The sequence below is a fragment of the Oryctolagus cuniculus genome, chromosome 20 (genome assembly GCF_964237555.1).
Source record: "Oryctolagus cuniculus chromosome 20, mOryCun1.1, whole genome shotgun sequence".
Classification (NCBI taxonomy): domain Eukaryota; kingdom Metazoa; phylum Chordata; class Mammalia; order Lagomorpha; family Leporidae; genus Oryctolagus; species Oryctolagus cuniculus.
The window spans coordinates 46026025-46049220 of record NC_091451.1 but is presented as its reverse complement, the minus strand read 5'-3'; the positions used below and the strand labels follow the sequence as shown (position 1 = coordinate 46049220).

At 59.5% G+C, this 23196-nt stretch overlaps 1 protein-coding gene across 6 annotated transcripts in view; it reads left to right on the top strand.

The window, feature by feature from the left end:
• CDC42BPB (CDC42 binding protein kinase beta) overlaps positions 1–23196 on the top strand; it is a 96064-nt gene that overhangs the window by 59390 nt on the left and 13478 nt on the right. For all 6 annotated transcript variants that reach the window (XR_011384989.1, XR_011384988.1, XR_011384987.1 and 3 more), the window contains 19 exons: positions 1213–1413; positions 4408–4656; positions 5240–5319; positions 7403–7569; positions 7657–7776; positions 9165–9298; positions 10768–11010; positions 11864–11974; positions 13223–13467; positions 13547–13652; positions 13913–14037; positions 14249–14354; positions 15586–15734; positions 16728–16822; positions 17783–17862; positions 20796–20879; positions 21032–21109; positions 22120–22225; positions 22635–22771. Coding sequence is in view for 3 of the 6 variants with exons in the window: in XM_070065425.1 (XP_069921526.1) it covers positions 1213–1413; positions 4408–4656; positions 5240–5319; positions 7403–7569; positions 7657–7776; positions 9165–9298; positions 10768–11010; positions 11864–11974; positions 13223–13467; positions 13547–13652; positions 13913–14037; positions 14249–14354; positions 15586–15734; positions 16728–16822; positions 17783–17862; positions 20796–20879; positions 21032–21109; positions 22120–22225; positions 22635–22771 (2616 nt within the window). In the remaining 3 variants the exon portion in view is untranslated. The remainder of the gene's footprint in view (positions 1–1212; positions 1414–4407; positions 4657–5239; positions 5320–7402; positions 7570–7656; positions 7777–9164; positions 9299–10767; positions 11011–11863; positions 11975–13222; positions 13468–13546; positions 13653–13912; positions 14038–14248; positions 14355–15585; positions 15735–16727; positions 16823–17782; positions 17863–20795; positions 20880–21031; positions 21110–22119; positions 22226–22634; positions 22772–23196) is intronic.

Genomic DNA, 23196 nt, shown 5'->3' with positions numbered 1-23196 from the left:
CGGCCCCGCTGTCAGCCCTGGGTTCCTGGTCAGGTGGGCGGCCCCGCTGTCGGCCCTGGGTTCCTGGCAGGTGGGTGGCCCCGCTGTCGGTCCTGGGTTCCTGGTTTTGTTGACAGGTATTTCCTGTGGGCAGGCGCCTTCCTCTGAGGGTTTTGTGGACCCAGGCATGGGGGTCCCTGGTGCTTGGAGCCTTGCAGGGGCAGCTGGTGTCCCCACTGCTGATGAGGGTGCTGGCCCTGCCCCAGCTGTGCACAGGGGCCCAGACTTAGGCCTCTGTTCCATGGAGCCACCACCCCGTGGCGTGACCAGCCGTGTCCATCCGCACTGCCCAGTCTGGCGCAGCAGTTGCTTCCAGTGTGCCTTTTACTGCCCTGGGGACTTTGGTCCAGGTCACCTCCTGTGGCTGTGGTTGAGGCTCTGTTCTTAGATGTTTGGAAGTCTAATTTATTTGGGAGGCAAAGAGGGTGCCTGTCCACTGGGAGTGTGGAGGCAGACCCCACACACAGCTGTGTGCTGCTGAGAGCCCCAGACAAGGTCTGTGTGCTGTGTGGGACAGGCAGGAGGCCAGCCTGGCACGCGTGGTTCCTTAGGCCACCAGGGAACAGGGGAGGAAAGTGTGGGAAATGCAGCCCTGGGAGACTGGGGTGGTCCGGTGGTGCCAAGGAGGGCATGTGGCCTTTTTTCTTCTTTTTTTAAGAGTTACAGAGAAGCAGAGAGAGAGAGAAGAGAGGTCCTCCATCTGGTTCACTCCCACAACGGCCAGAGCTGGGCCGATTCAAAGCCAGGAGCTTCTTCCGGGTTTCCCATGTGGGTGCAGGAGCCCAAGGGCTTGCTTGGCCTGGCTTTCCCAGGCCTGCTTTCCTGTGGCCTGCTTTCCCAGGCCACAGCAGAGAGCTGGATCGGAAGTGGAGCAGCTGGGACTTACTGGCGCCCACTTGGGATGCCAGCACTGCAGGCGGCGGCTTTACCCGCGATGCCACAGCGCCGGACCCGCATGTGGGTTTTGAGAGACGGAGTGCAAGACTCCGCAGCTTCCCGGGGCTGCGGAGTTCAGAAAGGCCAGAGGACGTTACTGGTACTGAATTGGGGCCATCAGGTTCCGGAATCATGGTCACTCGCCACTTTGATGCCTTGCCTTTTCATTTTCTGTTGCTCTGGGTTTTAGAGAATGTCATTAGAGACACGTGATGACAGCTACTCTTCTCCCCCCAGGTCCAGTCCTCTGTGGCCGTGGGCACACCTGACTACATCTCCCCAGAGATCCTGCAGGCCATGGAGGACGGCATGGGCGCGTACGGGCCCGAGTGTGACTGGTGGTCCCTGGGCGTCTGCATGTACGAGATGCTGTATGGAGAAACCCCCTTTTATGCCGAGTCGCTGGTGGAGACCTACGGCAAGATCATGAACCATGAGGTAAGACAGTGTGCGCTTGGTGCCTGGCACAGGCCAGGAGGGAGGGCGGGCGAGCAGCGAGGAAGGGGTCTAGTATTTTGGAACGGGGTGCTGGGGTTTGGGCTGGCTGGGCCGGACAGAACCTGGAGAGCTTTGGGCTGGCGTGAGGGGAGTGGGAGTTCCCTGGGGGTGGGGTCTGGTGTTTGCTGAGCTTGGGGACCCTGGCAGAGGCAGGTTCACAGGACGTGGGAAGTCATGTGCGGAGCACTTTGTGCCTCCGGCGTGGTCAGTCAGACAGCAGCCATGACTCAGGTCCGCTCCCCAGAGGCCGTTCTCATAAATGGCCACAAGTCCCTAGGGGGCGTTCCTCACCCTCCACGGTCTCCTTTCTCTTCCGTTCCTTTCGGAGCTGTTCATTCTTCACGTCGGTGTTGCTTCCTTCTCTCTCTCCCTTGCCTTCTTTATTATTTTTTATCTGGTATCTTCCTCGCTTTCTTTTTCTAGTCAAACGCGTCTCCGACGATGGCTTCACACTCCCCTGTGTGTGCTTACGATGTACTTTCTGCAGGCACGTGTGTGCCCCCTCCAGCCGTGTCTCCCTCAGTGCTGGGAGCACATGTGTGCCCCCTCCAGCTGTGTGTCCCTCCGTGCTGTGAGCACGTGTGTGCCCCTCCAGCCGTGTCTCCCTCCGTGCTGTGAGCACGTGTGTGCCCTTCCAGCCGTGTCTCCCTCAGTGCTGTGAGCACGTGTGTGCCCCTCCAGCCATGTCTCCCTCCGTGCTGGGAGCACGTGTGTGCCCCTCCAGCCGTGTCTCCCTCCGTGCTGTGAGCACGTGTGTGCCCTTCCAGCCGTGTCTCCCTCAGTGCTGTGAGCACGTGTGTGCCCCTCCAGCCATGTCTCCCTCCGTGCTGGGAGCACGTGTGTGCCCCTCCAGCCGTGTCTCCCTCCGTGCTGGGAGCACGTGTGTGCCCCTCCAGCCGTGTCTCCCTCCGTGCTGTGAGCACGTGTGTGCCCCCTCCAGCCGTGTCTCCCTCAGTGCTGGGAGCACATGTGTGCCCCCTCCAGCTGTGTGTCCCTCCGTGCTGTGAGCACGTGTGTGCCCCTCCAGCCGTGTCTCCCTCAGTGCTGTGAGCACGTGTGTGCCCCTCCAGCCGTGTCTCCCTCAGTGCTGTGAGCACGTGTGTGCCCCCTCCAGCCATGTCTCCCTCCGTGCTGGGAGCACGTGTGTGCCCCCTCCAGCCATGTCTCCCTCCGTGCTGGGAGCACGTGTGTGCCCCCTCCAGCCGTGTCTCCCTCCGTGCTGGGAGCACGTGTGTGCCCTTCCAGCCGTGTCTCCCTCAGTGCTGTGAGCACGTGTGTGCCCCTCCAGCCATGTCTCCCTCCGTGCTGGGAGCACGTGTGTGCCCTTCCAGCCGTGTCTCCCTCAGTGCTGTGAGCACGTGTGTGCCCCTCCAGCCATGTCTCCCTCCGTGCTGGGAGCACGTGTGTGCCCCCTCCAGCCGTGTCTCCCTCCGTGCTGGGAGCACGTGTGTGCCCCCTCCAGCCGTGTCTCCCTCCGTGCTGGGAGCACGTGTGTGCCCCCTCCAGCTGTGTCTCCCTCCGTGCTGGGAGCACGTGTGTGCCCCCTCCAGCCGTGTCTCCCTCCGTGCTGGGAGCACGTGTGTGCCCCTCCAGCCGTGTCTCCCTCAGTGCTGTGAGCACGTGTGTGCCCCCTCCAGCCGTGTCTCCCTCAGTGCTGTGAGCACGTGTGTGCCCCCTCCAGCCGTGTCTCCCTCCGTGCTGGGAGCACGTGTGTGCCCCCTCCAGCCGTGTCTCCCTCCGTGCTGGGAGCACGTGTGTGCCCCCTCCAGCCGTGTCTCCCTCCGTGCTGGGAGCACGTGTGTGCCCCCTCCAGCTGTGTCTCCCTCGAAGCTCTTGTGAGGAAGCAGATAGCACTATGATAGAGAAAGTTTTCCGTTGAACTGCAAATCAAGGCAAAGCTAAAATTTTAAAAACCATCTTTCCCAAAGTGGAAAACTGTACTCCCCATAAATCCTTCAGGGCACAGAAGAGCACGAAAGGTGGGTGGTGGAGGTGGCCCTGTCCACGTTCAGGGCTGCAGAGGCACGGTGGGAACAGTGCCTGGTAGCAGCAGGAAGCCTGCTGGGGCTGCGGGCGGCCTCTCCACACAGCGGCCCATGAAGCAGGTGATAAATTGCATTGTCTGCTTCTGGGGGTAGCGCAGGTAAGGCAAGGCAGCGAGGGGCTGATTGGTCCTTAGGTGCGGCCTGGCCAAATAGGCAGGGAGTGAAACGCTCTATGTATTTTCAGCATCTGCTCTGACAGAGATAAGCCTGTCTGTGTGTTCTGTATCTTTTTGTACAATTCCCTTTTTGGTGAGGATATTGGCCAAAATATGGTGCAGTCATGAATATGTCCTGGTTTTTCTGGGGAATGTTTCTGTAGAGTGCACTTCTAGGAGTGGAATGGTCCAGGTATTTGCCAGAAGCACCCTGAAAAGGCAGTGCCTGGCCACGGCCCGTGTCCTGCGGCTCCTTTGCCACTTTGACAGGTGGATATTTATCCCTGTTGGAACTTGCAGCAGTGCGGTCCCAAGTCTGCCATGACTAAAACTGGCCAGCTAAGGATGTGAAGCTGGCTGGCTTGGGTGTGCCTTTGGCTCCCACGAGCTGCGCTGCTTTGGAGCTGCGCCTCGTGCTGCTGCCTGTGGCGTCTGCAGGCCGTGGCTCTCTGAGCGTGGCGTCTGCAGGCCGTGGCTCTCTGAGCGTGGCGTCTGCAGGCCATGGCTCTCTGAGCGTGGCGTCTGCAGGCCGTGGCTCTCTGAGCGTGGCGTCTGCAGGCCGTGGCTCTCTGAGCGTGGCGTCTGCAGGCCGTGGCTCTCTGAGCGTGGCGTCTGCAGGCCGTGGCTCTCTGAGCGTGGCGTCTACAGGCCGTGGCTCTCTGAGTGTGGCGTCTGCAGGCCGTGGCTCTCTGAGTGTGAGCACCTGCTCTCTCTCCTTTTGCGGCTCCACCCAGGAGCGATTTCAGTTCCCCTCCCATGTCACGGATGTCTCTGAAGAAGCCAAGGACCTCATCCAGAGGTTGATCTGCAGCAGAGAGCGCCGGCTGGGGCAGAACGGGATAGAGGACTTCAAAAAGCACGCGTTCTTTGAAGGCCTGAACTGGGAAAACATCCGGAACCTGGAAGCCCCGTACATCCCTGACGTGAGCAGTCCTTCTGACACCTCCAACTTCGATGTGGATGACGATGTGCTGAGAAACACTGTGAGTGGGAGGGTCACAGTGGCCCCTGTCGCTTGTCAGGTCAACCTCCAAGTGCATGGATTCCTGGAAAGTGGGAACAGTCGGCTTAGGAAAGTACCTTTCATTCCAGCCTTCAGCTGGGTCCTCGGTGGCCATTTATTTATTTATAGATGTATCTGTTTATTCATTTAAAAGGCAGAGTGAGAGTGAGAGTGAGAGAGAGAGAGAGAGAGAGTACCTTGTACCCGCTGGTTCAGTCCCCAAATGGCCACAATGGCCAGGGCTGGTCAGACTGGAGCCAGGAGCCGGGAGCTTCGTCCAGGTCCCCTATGTGGGTGACGGGCCCAGGTACGTGGGCCATTTTCCACTGGATTAGGAGTGGAGCACCGAGGACTTGCAACAGTGCCCACATGGGGCTGGCACTGCAGGGGTGGCTCACTTGCTGAGCCACCGCACTGGCCCCTGTTTTGGACTTAGTGGAGTACTTCTGCTTTTGTTTCAAAGCCGTGTCCCGTCGGGCTGTTGGGGTTCCCTGTGCTCCCCTGCGTTTCTTTTTCCCTGTGGGAATGTGGGTTTGACTTGTGTGGTGTGTGTTCTTTTGCAGGAAATCCTACCTCCCGGTTCTCACACAGGTTTTTCTGGATTACATTTGCCATTCATTGGTTTCACATTCACAACAGAAAGGTACGTCTGGGTTTGCCTTCCCATGAAAGAAACAGAGAACTTTGTGCACAAGTGTTGCTCACCCCAGGAGCACCTGTTGTCCTTTGAAAGCACACAGCTGCTTACCATGGGCGACACCCTGGGTTGGGTCCCCAGTCTTTGTCTGGGGCTGAGCAGTGAGTGCAGTGCTACCTCGATTGGGGTCACAGTGGGGCTGGAAAACCGCGTGGTGGTGCTGGCGCACCCACCTGCCACACTGTCGCACGTGTGAGTGTGCTGGGTGCAGGCCGTAGACCACCGTGGCTCTGGCATACGTTCTTCACACCAGACCAGTGCTCCCTCTCGCTTTGGGGTGCGTGTCTTACAGCCTGTGTCACAGGTTGCAGCTTCAGACTGTGCGTTCCTTCTGACTGCTCACTTCCTTCCTTTGTCCCGTCAGATCACGTGTGTGCACGCATGTGTGTGCTCCGTGGTGCTCATATGACACAGGCATCTCAGGACTGTGCCTGTCGTTCAGCACTGCCTGGCTGTGGTTTAGTTGTTGTAGTTTCTTTTACACGGTCTTCTCGTCTTACAACCATTTGAAATCGTAGCAGCCACTCTTAGTGCACACTGGCATGAGAACAGGCCGTGTGGTATAAGAACAGGCCATGTGCCCACTGGTGTTGGGAACCGGCCGTGTGGCATGAGAATACGCCGTGTGCCCGCTGGCTGGACAACAGGTCATGTGGCATGAGAATATGCCGTGTGCATGGTGGCGTGAGAACAGGCCGTGTACACACTGGCGTTGAGAACAGGCCGTGTGGCCTGAGAACAGGCCGTGTGCACGCTGGCGGGACAACAGGCCATGTGGCGTGAGAACAGGCCGTGTACACACTGGCGTTGAGAACAGGTCATGTGGCCTGAGAACAGGCCGTGTGCAAGCTGGCGGGACAACAGGCCGTGTGGCGTGAGAACAGGCCATGGTGGGGTTTGGCCCATGGCTGTGTTCTGCTGGCTTCTGACCGAATCGGCTGTTGGTGCTGGTGACAGTTGGAGCAGCAGCCTCAGCTGCAGGTGCCATTGTGCTCGGCTGAGCCAGCCTCGTGCGAGCACTGCTTGCTGTTTCAAGGATATTGGCTTCAGTGCCCTTGTTTCCGTCCCTGGGACTGCCGTCGTGCTGGTGGAGAGCGCTGAGTGTCCGCCCACGTGGGCTCCCGGCCCACGGCTGCTGAGCTGTTGGTGCCTTCTGGCTTCTGTCGTGGGTGGGCCTCTGCAAGGTTGTGCTGCCTGGTGTCCCCTAGGGTGTGGAGCGGAAGGTGGGCTGAGGGGAGCAGGGAGAAGAGTGACGGAGCCTGAGGGGAGGTTGGGGGTGGGGTTCGTGGCCTCTCCTGGCAGCTGACACCTGAGTTGGTGAAATTTGAGAGAGGGGCCCTCTGCTGGAGTTTGTCAAGGTCTCAGCGTGAGGTGACAGAGTTAGACAGCGCCTGGTGCATTCTGGGTGGGCAGGCTGATGGGGGCCTCCCACCACCAAACACATGTCACTCACGCGGCTCCAGGCCCACCTGCCAAGGTTTCATTTTGGTGCGAGGGATCGCAGGGGTCTCTTCCTGTGACCCTGTCGGACCAAGCCTGGAGAAACAGTGACGTAATGTGTGTGTGAGTGCTGGTGCCTCTGTCAGACTCGGTGCAGTAACTCGAAACCGTCTCCTGGACATTACCCCACAAACTAAATAATGCATGACACAGCCCACGAACGAAGCTGTGTGTTGGCCCACGAGTGTGGTTGCTGCTGGTGCACGCAGCTCAGAGCAGGGGAGTTGGCTCTTTAGCCTGCAGGGGCCAGTGAGCAGGGGGTTGGCAGGTATCCCCGGATCGCCCAGCCAGTGAGAGGCAGAACTGGAGAGGCCCTAGTGGCCTGTGCTGCCCAGTAGGCCCAGCCGTTCCACAGACGGCTCTGTCTTTGCCTTCCTAGCTGAGTGTCTGTGGCCACACGACATCACCCTGCCTGCTCTGCAGGCTCTTTCTTTGACTCGCCCCCACTGGTCACCGCAGGCAGGCTTTTCAGAGGTGCAGAATGGTTGGGGCTCAGCAGATGAGAACAGCCGGCTGCTTTGTTCCACAGCTGTTTCTCTGATCGAGGCTGTCTGAAGAGCACCATGCAGACCCACACGTTAACCGAGGACGAGGACGTGCAGCGAGACCTGGAGAACAGCCTGCAGGTCGAGGCCTACGAGAGGAGGATCCGCAGGCTGGCGCAGGAGAAGCTGGAGCTGAGCCGGAAGCTGCAAGGTGAGTGCTGGGCGGCCCCGGGGGCGGGGGCTGCATGTCCACAGCCGTGCTCTGTGGCCGCCGCACTCACACTGTGCCCTCCCGCAGAGTCCACCCAGACCGTGCAGTCTCTTCACGGCTCCACTCGGGCCCTGAGCAGTTCCAACCGAGACAAAGAAATCAAAAAGCTCAACGAAGAGATTGAACGTCTGAGGAGTAAGGTAGCAGGTGAGACCCAGGGAAGGCGGTCTGAGGAGAGGCAGCGGAGCAGCCCTGAGGCCTCGCGGCTTTTCTGCTCCTGGCCGTGACCTCCTTGGTGGGCGCTAGCGTAGTGCTTTTCATCAGGTGGAGCAGCCCCAAACCCTGAAACCTGAGCAAAGTGCTGGAGTCCTGGTACTTCACTGTATTTAGAATTATCCCCCGGTTGGCTAGGCTCAGTTCCTACTATTTCTTTACTTTTTAAATGTTTTTGAGATTTATTTATAGGGGCTGGTGCCATGGCATGGCAGGTAAAGCCACTGCCTGTGGTGCCAGCATCCTGTATTGGTACCCATGCTAGTCCCAGCTGCTCCACTTCCAATCCAGCTCCTCGCTAATGTACCTGGGAAAGATCATCCAAGTGCTTGGGCCTCTGCACCAACGTGGAGACCTGGAGGAAGCTCCTGGCTTTGGGCTGGCTCGTCTCCACTGCGGCCATCTGGGGAGTGAGCCAGCGGATGGAAGCTATTTTTCTGTCTCTGCCTTTTTGTTTCTCTCTCTGTAACTGTGCCTTTCAAATAAATAAATAAACCTTTTTAAAATATTTATTTACTTAAAAGACAGAGTTAGGGAGAATCTTCTATCTGCTGGTTCACTCTTTAAGTGGGCACAACAGCTAGGGCTGGGCCAGGCCTGGCCGAAGTCAGGAGCCAGGAGCTTCATCCAGGTCTTCAAAGTGGGTGTGAAGGCCTAAGCACTTGGGCCTGTTCTGCTGCTTTCCAAGGCCATTGTCAGGTAGCTGGCTAGGAAATGGAGCAGCCAGGAGTTGAACTGGTGCCCATATGGATGCCAGCATCACAGGCAGTGGCTTTACCCATGACACCACAGCATTGACCCCAGTCTCGACTATTTTATCCACAAACTTTCAGAGTATCTGGTGCTTCCCTGTTTCTCTGTAGCCAGAGCTTCCTCCTCTTTAAAGCCTTCACCAGTGGGGTGGGCTGTCCAGTGTTTGAAGTGCTAAGCCTGTGCTGTCTCCTGTGGAGGTCCCTGGGTACCAAGAATTCCAGAGACTCCAGTGATGTTTTAGCTTCACCCTCTCCAAGTCACACCTTGAATCTGCCGCCTCTCCAGAAAAAGGCTTTGAAAGAACCAGTTACTCTCACACTTAACGTGAGAGGGGTCCACACCAGGCCAGCTGCAGCATGGAGAGCCATGCAGGAGAGGGGCGTCCTGCCGGGCCTCAGAAGCCGTGGGCACTGGGCGCTGGATAGGTGACTAGGAGGAGGCGCAAGCACGTGGCAGCCTGGTCAACTCTGAGCTCAGCGCACCGTTCGGTAGTTCCCTGGCACTGAGGCCACGTGCCAGGTTAGCCCGTGAAGTCTGGGCGAAGCAGCACGATGGTCTCTCTGTGCCAGATTCGAGCAGGCTGGAGCGGCAGCTGGAGGACACGGTCTCGCTTCGCCAGGAGCACGAGGACTGCACGCAGCGGCTGAAGGGCCTGGAGAAGCAGTGCCGCGCGGCGCGACAGGAGAAGGAGGACCTGCACAAGGTACAGGGGCTGGGCTGCGGCAGGCTGCGTTCCTGAGACCTCCAGAGCCCTCAGCACCCTCACCCGTGGACGACCCCCGTGCTGTGGGCAGGAAAGGAGGGCAGGGCCCTGGCTGCTGCTGGCACCCGCTTGACAGGCATTATCGGTCTGCACCCCAGCCCTGCAGAGGAAGCAGGACCCCCTCCCCATTCTCGGGGCGGGGGCAGCCGGACTTGGAGGCTGCGGCAGCGTCCACAGAGCCACGCCGGCTGGTCTGAGTGCCTGTCCTCCTGTCCCACCCCGGCCTCCTGCAGCGGCCTCCCTGGAGGGGCTTCTTAGTGAGGACAGGCAGCCGTGACCGCTGAGGCCCTGCAGCCGGTGGGAACTTGATTCCAGTGAGATACGGCAGGCTACATGCTCAGTGCCACTTCAGAAAGCTCGTGGGAAATGGAGTTAAAAGACACATCTGTTTTGGTGCAAAAACATTTTTTAAATCCTTGCCTATGAGGAGTGTTAAAAAGTTCACAGAAAATGCATATTATTGGAAAAACTTCATGAATTTCATTTTTTGCACTGAAGTTAACTTGCTTTCATTCTATTTTCCACTAATATTTTGAATGTTCTTCACGTTAGCACCACAGTCATACCCTGTTTTCTTTTTTTTTTTTTTTATTAATTTATTTGAAACTCTGAGTTACAGAAAGAGAGGGAGAGACAGTGAGAGAGCCTCCATCCACTGGCTCACTCCCCAGATGGCTGCAGTGGCCAAGGGTGAGTCAGGCCGAAGCCAGGGGCTTCATCTGGGTCTCCCACGTGGGTGCAGGGGCCCAGACACTTGTGCCATCTTCCACAGCTTCCCCAGGCCATTGGCAGGGAGCTGGACTGGAAGAGGAGTAGCAGGGACACGAGTCAGCGCCCACGTGGGATGCCGGTCTGCAGGCGGCGACTTCTGCCGCACCACAGCCCTGTTTCTGCAGCGCGTTCATTTCCCTTTGCCCTCGAACCTGTGGTTCCTGATCTGTTCTCTGAAGTGAGAGGGGCTCAAGCCCACAGTTTCTGAAGTCTGCGCTGGGTCTAGAGTACGGGTGGGGACGTGTGGCATCACCCCAGGCCTCACAGGGATCCTTGCCTGCTGCCCTGGGGGAGCCCCCAGACCAGCAGTGACAGGGCCTGAACAGCTGGATGGTGGACCCGGCGGGCTGCAGTCTGCTGAGGGCCTGGCTCTCAGCTTCTCACTTTGAGAACTGGCACATTTGGGCATCTGCACATGTGTGTTCTCTGATTCTGCTGTGTGTAACCGATTCGTGCTTGTCTGTGTGATTGTGCAGCTGAGACAGTGGTGCAGGTCCGGGCTGTGTGTAGGGCAGGGCGGAGGGCCTTCCCCCGGGTTTTCAGGGCTGTAAGTTAACCCCAGCCTCGGTTACACAGCAAGAGCTGAGCTGCAGCCTTGCCGTCCTTCACGGGAGACAGCTGCCGTTCTTTCTGTCCAGCAACTGGTGGAAGCGTCAGAGCGGCTGAAATCCCAGGCCAAAGAACTCAGAGACGCGCATCAGCAGCGGAAGCTGGCCCTGCAGGAGTTTTCCGAGCTCAACGAGCGCATGGCGGAGCTCCGCTCCCAGAAGCAGAAGGTGTCCCGGCAGCTGCGGGACCGAGAGGAGGAGGTGGAGGTGGCCATGCAGAAGATGGACTCGCTGCGGCAGGAGATGCGCAAGTCCGAGAAGCTCAGGAAAGAGGTAGCCTTTCGGCCGGCAGGGTGCCCGGGGTCCCACGTGCTGTGCGAAGCCGCGTACATGGACCTGCCAGGAGTTGAGTTGTAGGTCTCGACCCTCGTGTCTGTGAAGTTGCTGAGATTCCAACTAATTTTGAAAATTCCCCTTTAAAACAAAAGGACAGTGTCTGAGTGGTGACGTGCGATGCTGTGGCCTCGCAAGTGTGGCGCTGAGGAAGGCTTGGCTCCTGGCTGGGCACCTAAGAGGACCTGCTGCCCTGGGCCTCCTGAGCACCTGCGGTCCGCGGGCGAGGGCCTCCAGACAGTGCCTGATTTCAGATGTGTTCGAGAAAGCCCGAGCGTTCGAAGGCCTGAAGGTCTTGTTCCTCCCAGGTTCTGGGTCTCTCCTCACGCCTCAGAACGCCTGTTTATTTTCTTCTTAGCTTACTTTGCTAACCAGATATGTTGGTAGTACAGTCAAGTACAGCTAAGTTAGTGAAACCCCTAATTGCGGACTGCCACTTCAGGCCTGGGGTCTGGGTTTCCTGTAAGTGACGGAGTGGGCTCAGCTCCGGCCGCTGCCAGAGCCATCTGTCCGGCACCTGGGCCTCGGGCCACTATTCTCCTTTTCATGGACACTGAAATTTTGTTTAAAAACGCAGCAGTGTTCCACAGGTATCAGAAGGGCCTGTATTCAGGAATCAGCGTCCTGTCTTGAAGTTCAGCGTCAGATTCTCAGTTTACGTTAGCGCTGGCTGCATCACCACCAGCCGTCTGGTGAAGCCCGGAGTTGTGTTTCCCAGCCTACTTGGCAGTGGCCCTGTGTGTCGGGTGAGGCCCTGCTCGCTCTGTGTTAAGGAACCGTGGGTCTTTTGTAGCTGGAGGCTCAGCTCGAAGACGCCGTCGCCGAGGCCTCCAAGGAACGCAAGCTTCGTGAGCACAGCGAGAGCTTCTCCAAGCAGGTGGAGCGCGAGCTGGAGGCCCTCAAGGTAGCGCAGGGTCGGGCCGCACCCCACCCCTCAGGGTAGCGCACGGTCGGGCCGCACCCCACCCCTCATGGTAGCGCCCGGTCTCGGGCCGCACCCCACCCCTCAGGGTAGCGCACGGTTGGGGCCGCACCCCACCCCTCAGGGTAGCACACGGTTGGGGCCGCACCCCACCCCTCAGGGTAGCGCTTGGTTGGGGCCGCACCCCACCCCTCAGGGTAGCCCACGGTAGGGCCGCACCCCACCCCTCAGGGTAGCACAGGTCGGGGCCGCACCCCGCCCCTCAGGGTAGTACAGGTCGGGGCCGCACCCCACCCCTCAGGGTAGTACAGGTCGGGGCCGCACCCCACCCCGCTGACTGGTCTTGCACAGTGTGCTCATCGCCGGACAGCACGGGGAGGCCCCGGCTGGCGGCAGAGCCTGCAGAGCCTCTGTGCTAGCTTTCCTTTCAAAACCGAGCGCACGTCTTTCCTGCCTGTGTACCAGTTCCAGGCTGTCCGCGGTCGTCCTGGTAAGCTAACGTCTACGCCTCACTGTGGTCTGGTTTTCTAAGCTCAGCTGTGTCCAGTTCTGGAAAAGCTCCGTAGTCAAGCCCACGTCCTGTGCTGACGGTGGAGACCGGGAAGGGAGCCCAGAGGGCTGTGTGTGGGCTTGGGTAAAGGGTCACTGTGGCCCCAGACAAGTGGCTCTGTGAAGCGGATGTGCTAGGGCCTCTCTGCCACTCGGTGACCCTGTTGTCTCTCCCGTGGCGCAGGCTGCTCGCCACTGGCAGCAGTTTGCCTGGCTCCCCTGCATGTCTGCGGCTGAGCCTCCCTCCTTCCCTCGCTCTCTGCTCTGCGTACAGCAGCCAGTGAGCGTGTCGGCGCCCGGCCTCCTGCCTGCGCCCTCGCCGCCTGTCCCGGGCTGCTCCATGAGTCACGCCTCACAGCTGCCTCCCTAACCATCTCCCTCACTCCCCACCCACAAACTTGATCGCATGCCTCATCTCAGTGCCAGTGACCTCCCTGCACCGCGATAGCAGAGCCCTCGGTGTCACCAGAAGGGAGCTTGACACCTCAGCCCTCAGGAGGACGTTGTCACGTGGAAGAGTGGATGCCAACTCGGGCAGTGTGGCAGAGAGCCCCTGCGAGCAGACCCCGCCTCCCCCGCAGTCTGCTGCACAGCTGTTAGGAGGGCCCCGGGTCGGGACGCCGAGGCCGGGTGTGGCCTGGGGCAGCGCAGAGCCCGCCATCGTGTCTCCTCCCTGTCCAGGTGAAGCAGGGCGGCCGGGGGCCGGGGGCGGCCCTGGAACATCAGCAGGAGATCTCCAAGATCAAGTCTGAGCTGGAGAAGAAAGTCTTGTTTTACGAAGAGGAGTTGGTCCGGCGCGAGGCCTCGCACGTGCTGGAGGTGAAGAGTGTGAGGAAGGAGGCTCATGACTCCGAGAGCCAGCAGCTGGCCCTGCAGAAGGAGGTGCTGATGCTGAAAGACAAGCTGGAGAAGGCGAAACGCGAGCGGTGAGCCAGGAGCCCCGGGCGGGGAGCCACGACGGCCGGAGCCGCGCGAAGCGCTAGCCGCGTCTCCCTCACCCCGCAGGCACACTGAGATGGAGGAGGCGGTGGGCACCGTCAGAGACAAGTACGAGCGGGAGAGAACGATGCTGCTCGATGAAAACAAGAAGTTAACAGCTGAGAATGAAAAGGTGCCTTCACTGGGCGTTCAGTGTGTGCTTGAGTGCTCGTGGTAATTGAAGTAATGTGCTTGTCTTTGGGACGGATTCAGGCTGCTGACAGCTGTAGCGACCTGGAGTCCGGGGCTGTCTCCACTCGGTTTCTGTGTGTGGGGAAATGGCTCGGCCGAAGTCCTGTCTTGAACCGACTGTGGCTGTCTCGATTTTAATGGGGCTGTTCTATTAAAGGATGCCAAATTAATGGGTTGTGTGGTGAAATTGTTTAATTTCAGCTTTGTTCCTTTGTGGACAAACTCACGGCTCAAAACAGACAGCTGGAGGGCGAGCTGCAGGACCTGGCCTCCAAGAAGGAGTCCGCCGCGCACTGGGAAGCCCAGATCGCGGAAATCATTCAGTGGTATGTCCGTGGCCGTGCCCAGGGCGGGGTGCGGGGCCTGCCGCCGTCTCCCCAGATCCCTGAGGGCGTCACTGGGGCCAGCGGAGCCGCGCTGTCCACGCCGCCCTCTCGCCCTCAGGTGGAGGTAGACGCCCCGTCCCAGGAGACTGGGGAGAGCAGCGATGGCAGAAAGCGCCATCTTGCCTGACTGAGGCAGTGTTTCCCCCTGCAGGGTCAGCGACGAGAAGGACGCCCGGGGCTACCTTCAGGCTCTGGCTTCTAAGATGGCGGAGGAGCTCGAGGCTCTGCGGAGCTCCAGCCTGGGGTCCAGGACACTGGTAGGTTTTGCTCCGAAGCCGGCGTTTGTGTTGCCTGCGTCCGCCCTGATGGGTTTGTCGTCCAGCACGGGGCCGTGTTTGGGGGCATCCCAGGTGCTCCTGCGCCGGCGAAGCCTGCATGTGACCCCTGACGCTGAGTCCACTTGGAAGGGTCCTGCCTCTGGGCAGCTGTCAGGAGGACACGGCTTCCTCTCAAAGCGCCGTGGAGCACAGGCTCTGCCAGTGGGTGGACCGTCCAGGCTCACCCGGCAGCCTGACCTGTGCGCCTTCACCACAGGCCAGATACCTGTCGTCGCCATCTTTCCAGGGCCAGTTTGCCCTTTAAATCTGATGTAAGGGGGGTGGTTGGTGCCATCAGGGCGCCCGTGTCCTCTACGGCACTGCCAGGGTCCAGTCCTTGTTCTGTGCGCCCCCGGCAGGCAGCAGGCGACGGCCTCCTTCCCACCTTGGACTGATGACTGTGAAATGCCTCCCCCAGTTTCCTTCTCGCGGTGCAGGGGCAGCTCCGCAGCGGGGAGAACGTGGCCCATTCTGCTGGTTTCACTGTTGTCCCGTCATGCCAGGCCACTACTGATTTGAAAGGCAGAGTGACGGAGAGTGAGAAATCTTTCATCTGCTGCTTCACTCCCCAAATGGCCACAGTACTTGGGCCATCTTCTGCTGCTTTCCCAGGTGCATTAGCAGGAAACTGGATCAGAAGCAGAGCAACTGGGACTCGAACCAGCCCTCTGAAGGGGGATGCCAGTGTCACAAATGGCAGTTTAAGCCACGACGCCATAATTCCAGCCTCAGCTTTTTTAAAAAAAAAACAACCTAGGAACAAGCAATGATGATGACACAGCAAAATGTTGAGGCTGGCGTTGTGGCGCAGTGGCTTAGCCGCTGCCTGTGACCCCAGCATCCCTCATGGGCGCCAGTTCGAGTCCTGGCTGCTTTACTTCTGATCCAGCTCTCATGCACGTGGGGAAATAAAATAGCCTCAATACCCAGGTCCCTGCTCCCCACCTGGGAGACCCGGATGGGGTCCTGGCCATTGTGGCCGTTTGAGGAGCAAATTGGTCATTGGAAGATGCTTTCTGTCTCGCCTTGTCTTTGCCACTCTGCCACTAAATGTGCAAATCTTTAAAACAAATAATACAGTAAAAGATCCTACAGATTAGTGTTAGTTTTTTGCGAATAGTTATATGTACATATATGACTATGTTGGTAACGTCCTAACCCCCGTCTGAAGGACCCGCTTTGGAAAGTCCGACGCAGTCAGAAGCTGGACATGTCTGCACGGCTGGAGTTGCAGTCTGCGCTTGAGGCAGAGATCCGGGCCAAGCAGCTGGTGCAGGAGGAGCTGAGGAAGGTCAAAGATGCAAATCTCTCCTTCGAGAGGTACTTGGTGTTGGTCCGACGCGGGACAGCTGAACCCTGCCTCCCTTGTCTGGAAACAGGCACAGCCCAGCTCGCAGTGGGCAGGGCGCCATGAGGACAGGAGGGGGCTTGAGGAGGGTGTGGCTTCTGCTGCCAGTGTGCTTGGTGTTCCGCAGAGAAAATGAGCGTGGCTGGGCCCCTGGCTGCTTGTGTCCCCTGTGTTGGGAGACAAGACTCACAGCCGCACCTCTGTGGCTTCCTGTCCACCTCAGCGCTCTTAGCGTTGGCAGCGCAGAAGTTTGCTAAACAAACGTGAATATTTAGAAATGGAGGCAGAAGATGGCATGCCTCTGGGAAGCTTCCCTGAGTCGAAGTGGCAGCAGTGGCAAGTTCCTGTGGCAAGTTCAGCAAGAACTTGTGGGGTGTGGCGCGTGCAGGTGCTGTTCCCGGTGCCCTGCGGGGTAGGCCAGGGCACGCTGCTGGGTGGTGGGGGCAGCACTCAGGAGGGATGAAATCCTTTTTGTTTGGGGCTAAGAAAATAATGAGAAACAGATACTGATCACGTTCCTTCTGCAGTGGGAACTGCCGTGACCCCCCCCTTGTACTGTCAGGCACACTCTCTTGTCCCCTGACCAGGGCGCAGGGGCTTGGGAAGTAGGGTCCTTGGCCAGTGTCACCCACTGATGGTGGCAGCACCCGGCTCCGGCTGCTCGCCTCTGCTCACCTGGCACCACTCCGCTCTCACGGCCCGCACACCCCAGCATCAGCGTCCCCAAGGCCCCAGCCCTCGCGCAGCCGCAGAGCTGCACAGAAAGGCTGCACCTGCTGAGCGAGTGACCTGGGCCCCACGGCCTCGGGGGACACAGGGACGCCAGGCACTCAGAGGGCTGCCCGAGCCCGAGTCTCCCAGCCGCGTGCCAGATCCACGCTGGAGCATTTGTTACTGTGGGATCTGCTGGCCCTGGGCGCCAGCGAGAAGCCCCGCCCCTCACAGCCGTCCACTTTTTATCGTAGCAAACTGAAGGACTCCGAAGCCAGAAACAGGGGGTTACTGGAAGAGATGGAGAATTTGAAGAAGAAGATGGAGGAGAACTTGAGAGCAGACCCTGGTAATCCAAGATGCTGAGCTTTTCGGGGCCGGTTCTTCTCAGATTCGCTTCTCAGCTGGGAGTGCGCCGGGCACGGGCTGCGCGCCCTCCGTGCTGGGGTCGCCGCATTGTTGGGCTGTTTCCAGCTTTGCCGTCACCGTAGGGCCTCCCAGCTGTGCGCACGGAACTTCCGTGTGTTTCACGTGGGATTGTCCGGTGTGCCGGGGCCGATGGATTCCTGCCGCGCTCTGGGAGGGGGCCTGCCCACTGCTCAGCTGGGAGGTCTGGCTTTTGCCAGTCTGAATAAGGGCAAAGTCGCATCTCAGTGCAGCTTGTCTGCTTCTCTTACGCGAGGTTCAGCGCTTCCTCGTGTGTTTAAGGCGATTTGTATTTCCTTCGGTGAGTTATGTGTTTGTATCTTTTGCCTATTTGTAAGAACTCAGTGTTAGTTTTTGTTAGGTGTTTTATATATTAGGGGTTAAAGCCTTTTGATTATTTCTTAGTTTATCTTCTCTTGTTCAGTTTTTTTTTTCCTAGTGAAGTGTTTTGTCAGGCTTTCCCCCCTTAGTTGTGGGAAGCCATCCGCTCCCCCAGCTGTGCAGGGGCTCACGCCTGGCTTCCGCCCCGCCTGCGTGGTGCCCCGCCTGCGTGGTGCCGGTGCTCAGGTTAGACGGCTGCCCCTTTGGAGTGTGCGGATGTGTAGCTTGAGCAGTAGCTGTATCCATCAGCTGCATCTCTCTGTTCATGGTTGGCAGACCGCCCTCACCTCCACCACACGTGGCTCCGACACACACGTGACCGTGGCGTGTGAGAGGTGGCCGGGAGCTCGCTAGAGCCCAGCAGAGGCTCCTGCTCCCCACTCGGCCAGGATCCCGTCAGAGTCCTCTGTCCGCGTGGCTGGGGAGCTGACGTGGGGTGACGCTGAGTCGTCTTCCCACACGAGCGCTTAAACTCTCATGTGCACCGTTCTGTTTCTTGTAGGGCTCAAACTTCCAGACTTTCAGGATGCTATTTTTGAGTACTTCAACACTGCACCTCTTGCACATGACCTGACGTTCAGAGTAAGTAAACTGAGATAAATTAGAAGTAGCGTAACAGCCCCTGCCCACGCACCAGTGAGCGGACATCTGTTTAGCTTGATGTCCTGCCGACCCCGTCACGGACACGGGACGTCAGAGCTGCAAGGTTAGGGACACCCGAGGCCTTGCTGCTCCCGAAGAGGCTTCCTCCGCTCTCATGAGGTAACAGTCGGTGACGGAAGTGTTGGGCGTCTCTGGGGAGAAATCTGCACAGGCCTCCGGCAGAGGAGTGAGTGTTTCCTGCTATTGTTCGGATTAGCACGATTCAGTCGTGTCGCCACGTCCATGGCTTGTGCGGTTTTGTCATTGGTCTCACGATTGGTGGGAAGGGTGAGTTATGAGATGAACTCGGCACCGAGCACCTGGCCAGGACCCTGGCACCAGCATCCGGCGTGGCACCTGCCAACAGAGCAGGTCCAGGTCCTGCTCCCGCCCTCTGCTGTCCGCTGTTGGCAGCTCCAGAAGGCCACACGGGTGCTCCATGGTGTCTGACACGGCGTGGAGGGGCCCAGAGCAGCACCCACCAACAGCCAGCAGGAGTTGGGGTTCCAAGAGCATACCACGCGGTGGGGCTGCCGCTGGGGTGCTTCTTATTCCAACTTTTATTTAGGAAACGTGGGCGCTGTAGCACAGGGACCACACTGGTGCTTCTGTCTCACTGCACACACAGACCCACATCCCCTGAGCTGTCCGACAGTGACGGCATGTGTAAGGCCGAGGGCGCTCCCTCAGCTCAGCACGCTGCTGCTGTCCTGTGGGGGGGGCACTGGCCCTGTGCCACCCTCACCCCGTGAGCCCCTTCACAGCAGGGTCTCTCCAGTCAGAGATGATGTCACTGCTCACGCTGTTCCTAGCTCGCTCCCTCACTTTTTGTTTATTTATTTGAAAGGCAGAGTTGGAGAGGCGGGGCTTCCACCTGCTGGTTCCCTCCCCAGGTGGCCTCCATCTGGGTCTCCCACGGGCGTCTTCCACTGCCTTCCCCGGTGCATTAGCAGGGAGCTGCAGCAGAAGTGGAGCAGCCGGGTCTCCAGCTGGCGCTCAGACAGGATGCTGGCGTCGTGGATGGCGGCTTTGCCAGCTGTGCCGCGGGGCCGGCCCCACGTTTCTTTCATCTCCAACACTGTCTGTGATGTTAATACTTTTCGAGTGTCCAGACCAACTGTCTGGTGAAGCGGCTGTGGCCTGGAGCTGTCCGATGTTCCCTGCTGATGCCGTGTCGGGTGCACGGCTGGGCGCTAGGTCCGGGCAGGGCCCTGAGACCAGAGTGCCTATGCTGCGACTGCTGTCAGGTTGAGGCGGTGGCGCCAGACTTGTCTGTGTCATCAGTGGGGCAGCCAGCGGGTGTCCGTGCAGTCCCCCTCTCGGGGACCGGCATCACCCCCCATCCTGACCCAGACCAGCTAGTTACTTCAGGTTCCTAGCAGGTTGGCAAGGCCAGCAGCCATCTTGGGCACACAGTGTCGACCACCACTTGCCAAAATGTGGTTTTGTTTTTTGTTTTTGTTTTTGTTTTTTTAATCTTAATTGGTGGGTGGACATTGGGCGCAGTGGTTAAGATACCCCATCCCCTAACAGGGTGCCTGGGTTCGAGTCCTGACTCTACTTCTGATTGCAGCTTCCTGCTACTGCACACTGCCGGAGGCAGCAGGCAAAGGCTGCCGCCCACATAGAGATCTGGATGGAGGTTCTGGCTCCCTGCTTTGACCTGGGGGGAGTGAACCGACAGATGGAAATCTCTGTGTCTCTGCCTTTCAAATACATAAATAAAAAATTACAAGAGGAAGAAAGCATTAATTAAAAGATAAACAAAATCCGCGACCTTTGTCTCTGCTGGAGTCCACTTTAAGGCGCGAGTGTATTTCCTCTGACGAGCCCCTGGCCGGAGCGAGCACAGGTAGCAGAGGCCAGGCGTGGCGTCTGCAGGGTGCAGAGACAGCAGCCCTGGGGGAGGAGGGCGTGGCCGGCATGGCCCGGTCTCCGCCCCTCCTTCCTGCCCCTGATCCTGGGGGCAGGTGGGGCCAGCTCTGGGTCTGCTCCACGTGGCCTGGTCAGCCAAGATGGGGCTCGAGGCTGAGGCCGCGTCGATGTCTGTGCCAGGGCACCGGGCGGCCCGGGACTGCTTTGTTCCTCCTGTCTCTCCTCCTCGTCCCTGTCTTCTCTGCCGGCCTTCTGGGAGGAAGTACGTGCCTGCCGTGCCGCCTCCCACACTCCCGTCCCTGTTGGCAGACAGCTTGTTAGCCCTGCTCTTCCGCAACTGCATCCTTTCCATTAATTCTCCAAGTAACTGGGACCAGTGGGACTTTTCCGTGGCTAAAATTGCACTACTTAGTACTCTGCTCATTCATCTCTAGATGCAAACCTTAGCTCATTTAACATGCCTTATTTACGGGGCGCATTTGCTTACATATTTTAGCTTTGATAATAACTGAGCAGACCTTTCCCATGTGGTTTGTTTACGAGTTGTTGCACTCAGTGCACAGCTGTGGGCATCTCCTGTGCGCCTTCCCTGGCTGATGGGGAGTGGGGGTCAGCTGCGGCTCACTGAGGGTTCTGGTGTGGGTCCCAGAGCACAGCCACCCCACCCACCAGAGCAAACGCAGTTGGCTTGATGAGGAAAGTTTACTCTCAGGAATGCGCAGTAAACAGCAACTAATTTGTGGCAACCACACAAAACATGGCCATGAGGCATGAGAGCTTCAGGGGGTTCTGCCCAGGTGAGCCTCCCCTTCGTCCTCACACTGCCAGGCTGAGGTAAAATCACGGAAGAATCAGGTCACGTGGCCCAGTCCTGGCTCCCCTGCATGGGCGTGCCCAGGGCGGGAGAGCTGGGGGTAGGGTGCGGGCCTGGGACTCAGGCTCCCGGGGAGTGGAGCAGGTGTGGGCTGCACGGGACCCTGTGCGCCTTCGTTTTGCAGAGCAGCTCAGCCAGTGAGCAGGAAGCGCAGGCTGCAAAGCCGGAGGCCTCGCCCTCTGTGGCCGCCAGCACCGAGCAGCAGGAGGTAAGGCGGTGCTGCCTTGGGGAGCAAAGACCCTGTCCCCCAGCCTGCAGCGGGAGCCTCGCCCTTCGGCACAGATGTTGCTAGCAGCCCGTTGTAGAGAGGGGAGTCCTACGCCAAGGTGCGCATGCTCACCTCTCCTGCCTGTCTCCTAGGACCTGGCGCGACCGCCACAGAGGATGCCCGCTGTGCCGCTGCCCACCACGCCGGCCCTTGCCCTGGCTGGACCAAAGGTAGGGCCTCGTGCGTCATTCAGAAAGATCGGAAAATAACTGGTGTGAAGAAGACAGCGTTCTGGACACAGTAGGATCTCGTGCCCTGTGCCGAGCTGGTCTGGGTTGGTGGCGGCCTAGGAGCCTGCGGTGGCGTCACCACACCTGTGCTCCACACAGCCGTCCACACAGCCTGTGCTCGTGCTGAGGGTGTCGCTCCATGGTTCTGAGCCTTGTCGTTTTGGCCCTGCCGTCGGCACAGGCAGGCCTCCCTGATTTGTGTCGTGGCCTGGCGTTCCATGGCCTCCTTTGTGTTTGGTGTAGACAGCACAGAGCACTCAGTTCGCAGTGGTGCCCAGCCCCCCTGACTGACTCTGAGCCCACGTGGCAGGACTCTCTGATGCCGCCGTCGGCGTGGCCCTGACGTCTGCCCGGTTCCCGCTGAGGAAGAAGTGGGGTTCATTTAAGATGAGCTGACCTTTGGCTTTTGGCCTTAAGAGCCTTCAAGAGTCAGGGACCGCGTTAAGAGGGTCGTCCTACCTTTTGTGAACGTATTCGATACCCAGAAGTGGCTCTGCTGGGGTGTCGCCCAGCACAGCTGTGACCGGCCCAGCCACTGCCCGCGCCCCTCCCTGGGTGCTTGGTCACCCACTCCTCGCTTCTTCCCGACGATCTCGCCACACCTGTGCCATGCTGAGCGCATTGTGGGACTCAGCCCTGCCCTGTGTTGGTCTCTGGTCCGTGGATTGCGGCGCTGGGGCCTGCCAAGCTTTTCCTGTTGGGAGCACTCCCGTGCAGGGCTGCTTGGAGAGACAGTCTGGCCCCAGCATAGTCTGTCTTGGGGAGCTTATGCCAGGGTCAGCCCCGCCTCCCAGGGCCGCGGCTCAGCCCACCTGTGTCTCTGAGGTGAGCAAAGGTGGATGTGTTCTGGCCTACACGCCCTAGGAGGTTCCAGGCTCACGTGGCGAGGCCTCAGGGGACCGTGTGCTGCTCAGCCGTGCTCACCTCTGTTCTTGGCCCTCTTCCTCCAGCCCAAGGCCCACCAGTTCAGCATCAAGTCCTTCTCCAGCCCCACACAGTGCAGCCACTGCACCTCCCTGATGGTCGGCCTCATTCGCCAGGGCTACGCCTGCGAGGGTGAGTGTCCGGCCTCGCCTCCCCGCCGGCCTGGAGCAGCAGGGAAGAGACGGGGTGTGCACTGGCCAGGTGGGCCTGGCAGCCCTGTGGGTGAGGCTGTACACGGGGGGCCGCCCCTGGGCTGTGTGGACGCCGCCTTGGTGGTTTTCTTGGTTCTCCGTGTGGTAGCAGGAGCATTTTCCTTTTAACTTGTAAGCACTGGTTGCTTGCCAGGACCCCGGTCTATATGCACGGCAGCCCTGGGGGACTGGGGACCTGCCTGTGTGGGATGGCGTAACCACGAGCCAAGCCCCGCCTTCCTATAAGCCAGGTGGACGTCCATGCAGCACTAGATCGCTGGGCTTCTGGGGTTGTGGTGACGCTGCCCTGGGTACGTCCCGAGGGTCACATGCCTTCCTGTCCTTCCCAGTGTGTTCCTTTGCGTGCCACGTCTCCTGCAGAGACAGCGCCCCCCAGGTGTGCCCCATCCCTCCCGAGCAGTCCAAGAGGCCTCTTGGCGTGGACGTACAGAGGGGCATAGGAACAGCCTACAAGGGCTACGTCAAGGTAAGAGGGCTGCAGCCTCCCAGTCTGTGGCCCCTTCCACTCAGTCCTCAGCGTCCCGGGCTAGTGGCTGAGGGCCACCACACTGCTCTTGAAGCCGGTGCCTGAGTGAGGTGACCTGGGGTGCTCCTGGGGGCAGGAGGTCCTGAGGACCGGAACCCACTGAGGTGCCTATGCGAGGTGACCTGGGGTGCTCCTGGGAGGCAGGGGGTCCTGAGGACCGGAACCCACTGGGGGCCCATCCCCCCGGCTGGCCAGGTGTCCAGGGTCAGGTTGGGTGGGAGGACTGCAAGGCTCCTGTCCACTGTGGCCCAGCTGCTGGTGGACCCGCACATGCGGAGCCTTCCCCAGATACAGCCCTGGCCGCTGGGACGTGCACAGCGCCAGAGGCAGGTGGTGAGCTGGCCCTGCGGCCTCCGCTGCCGCTG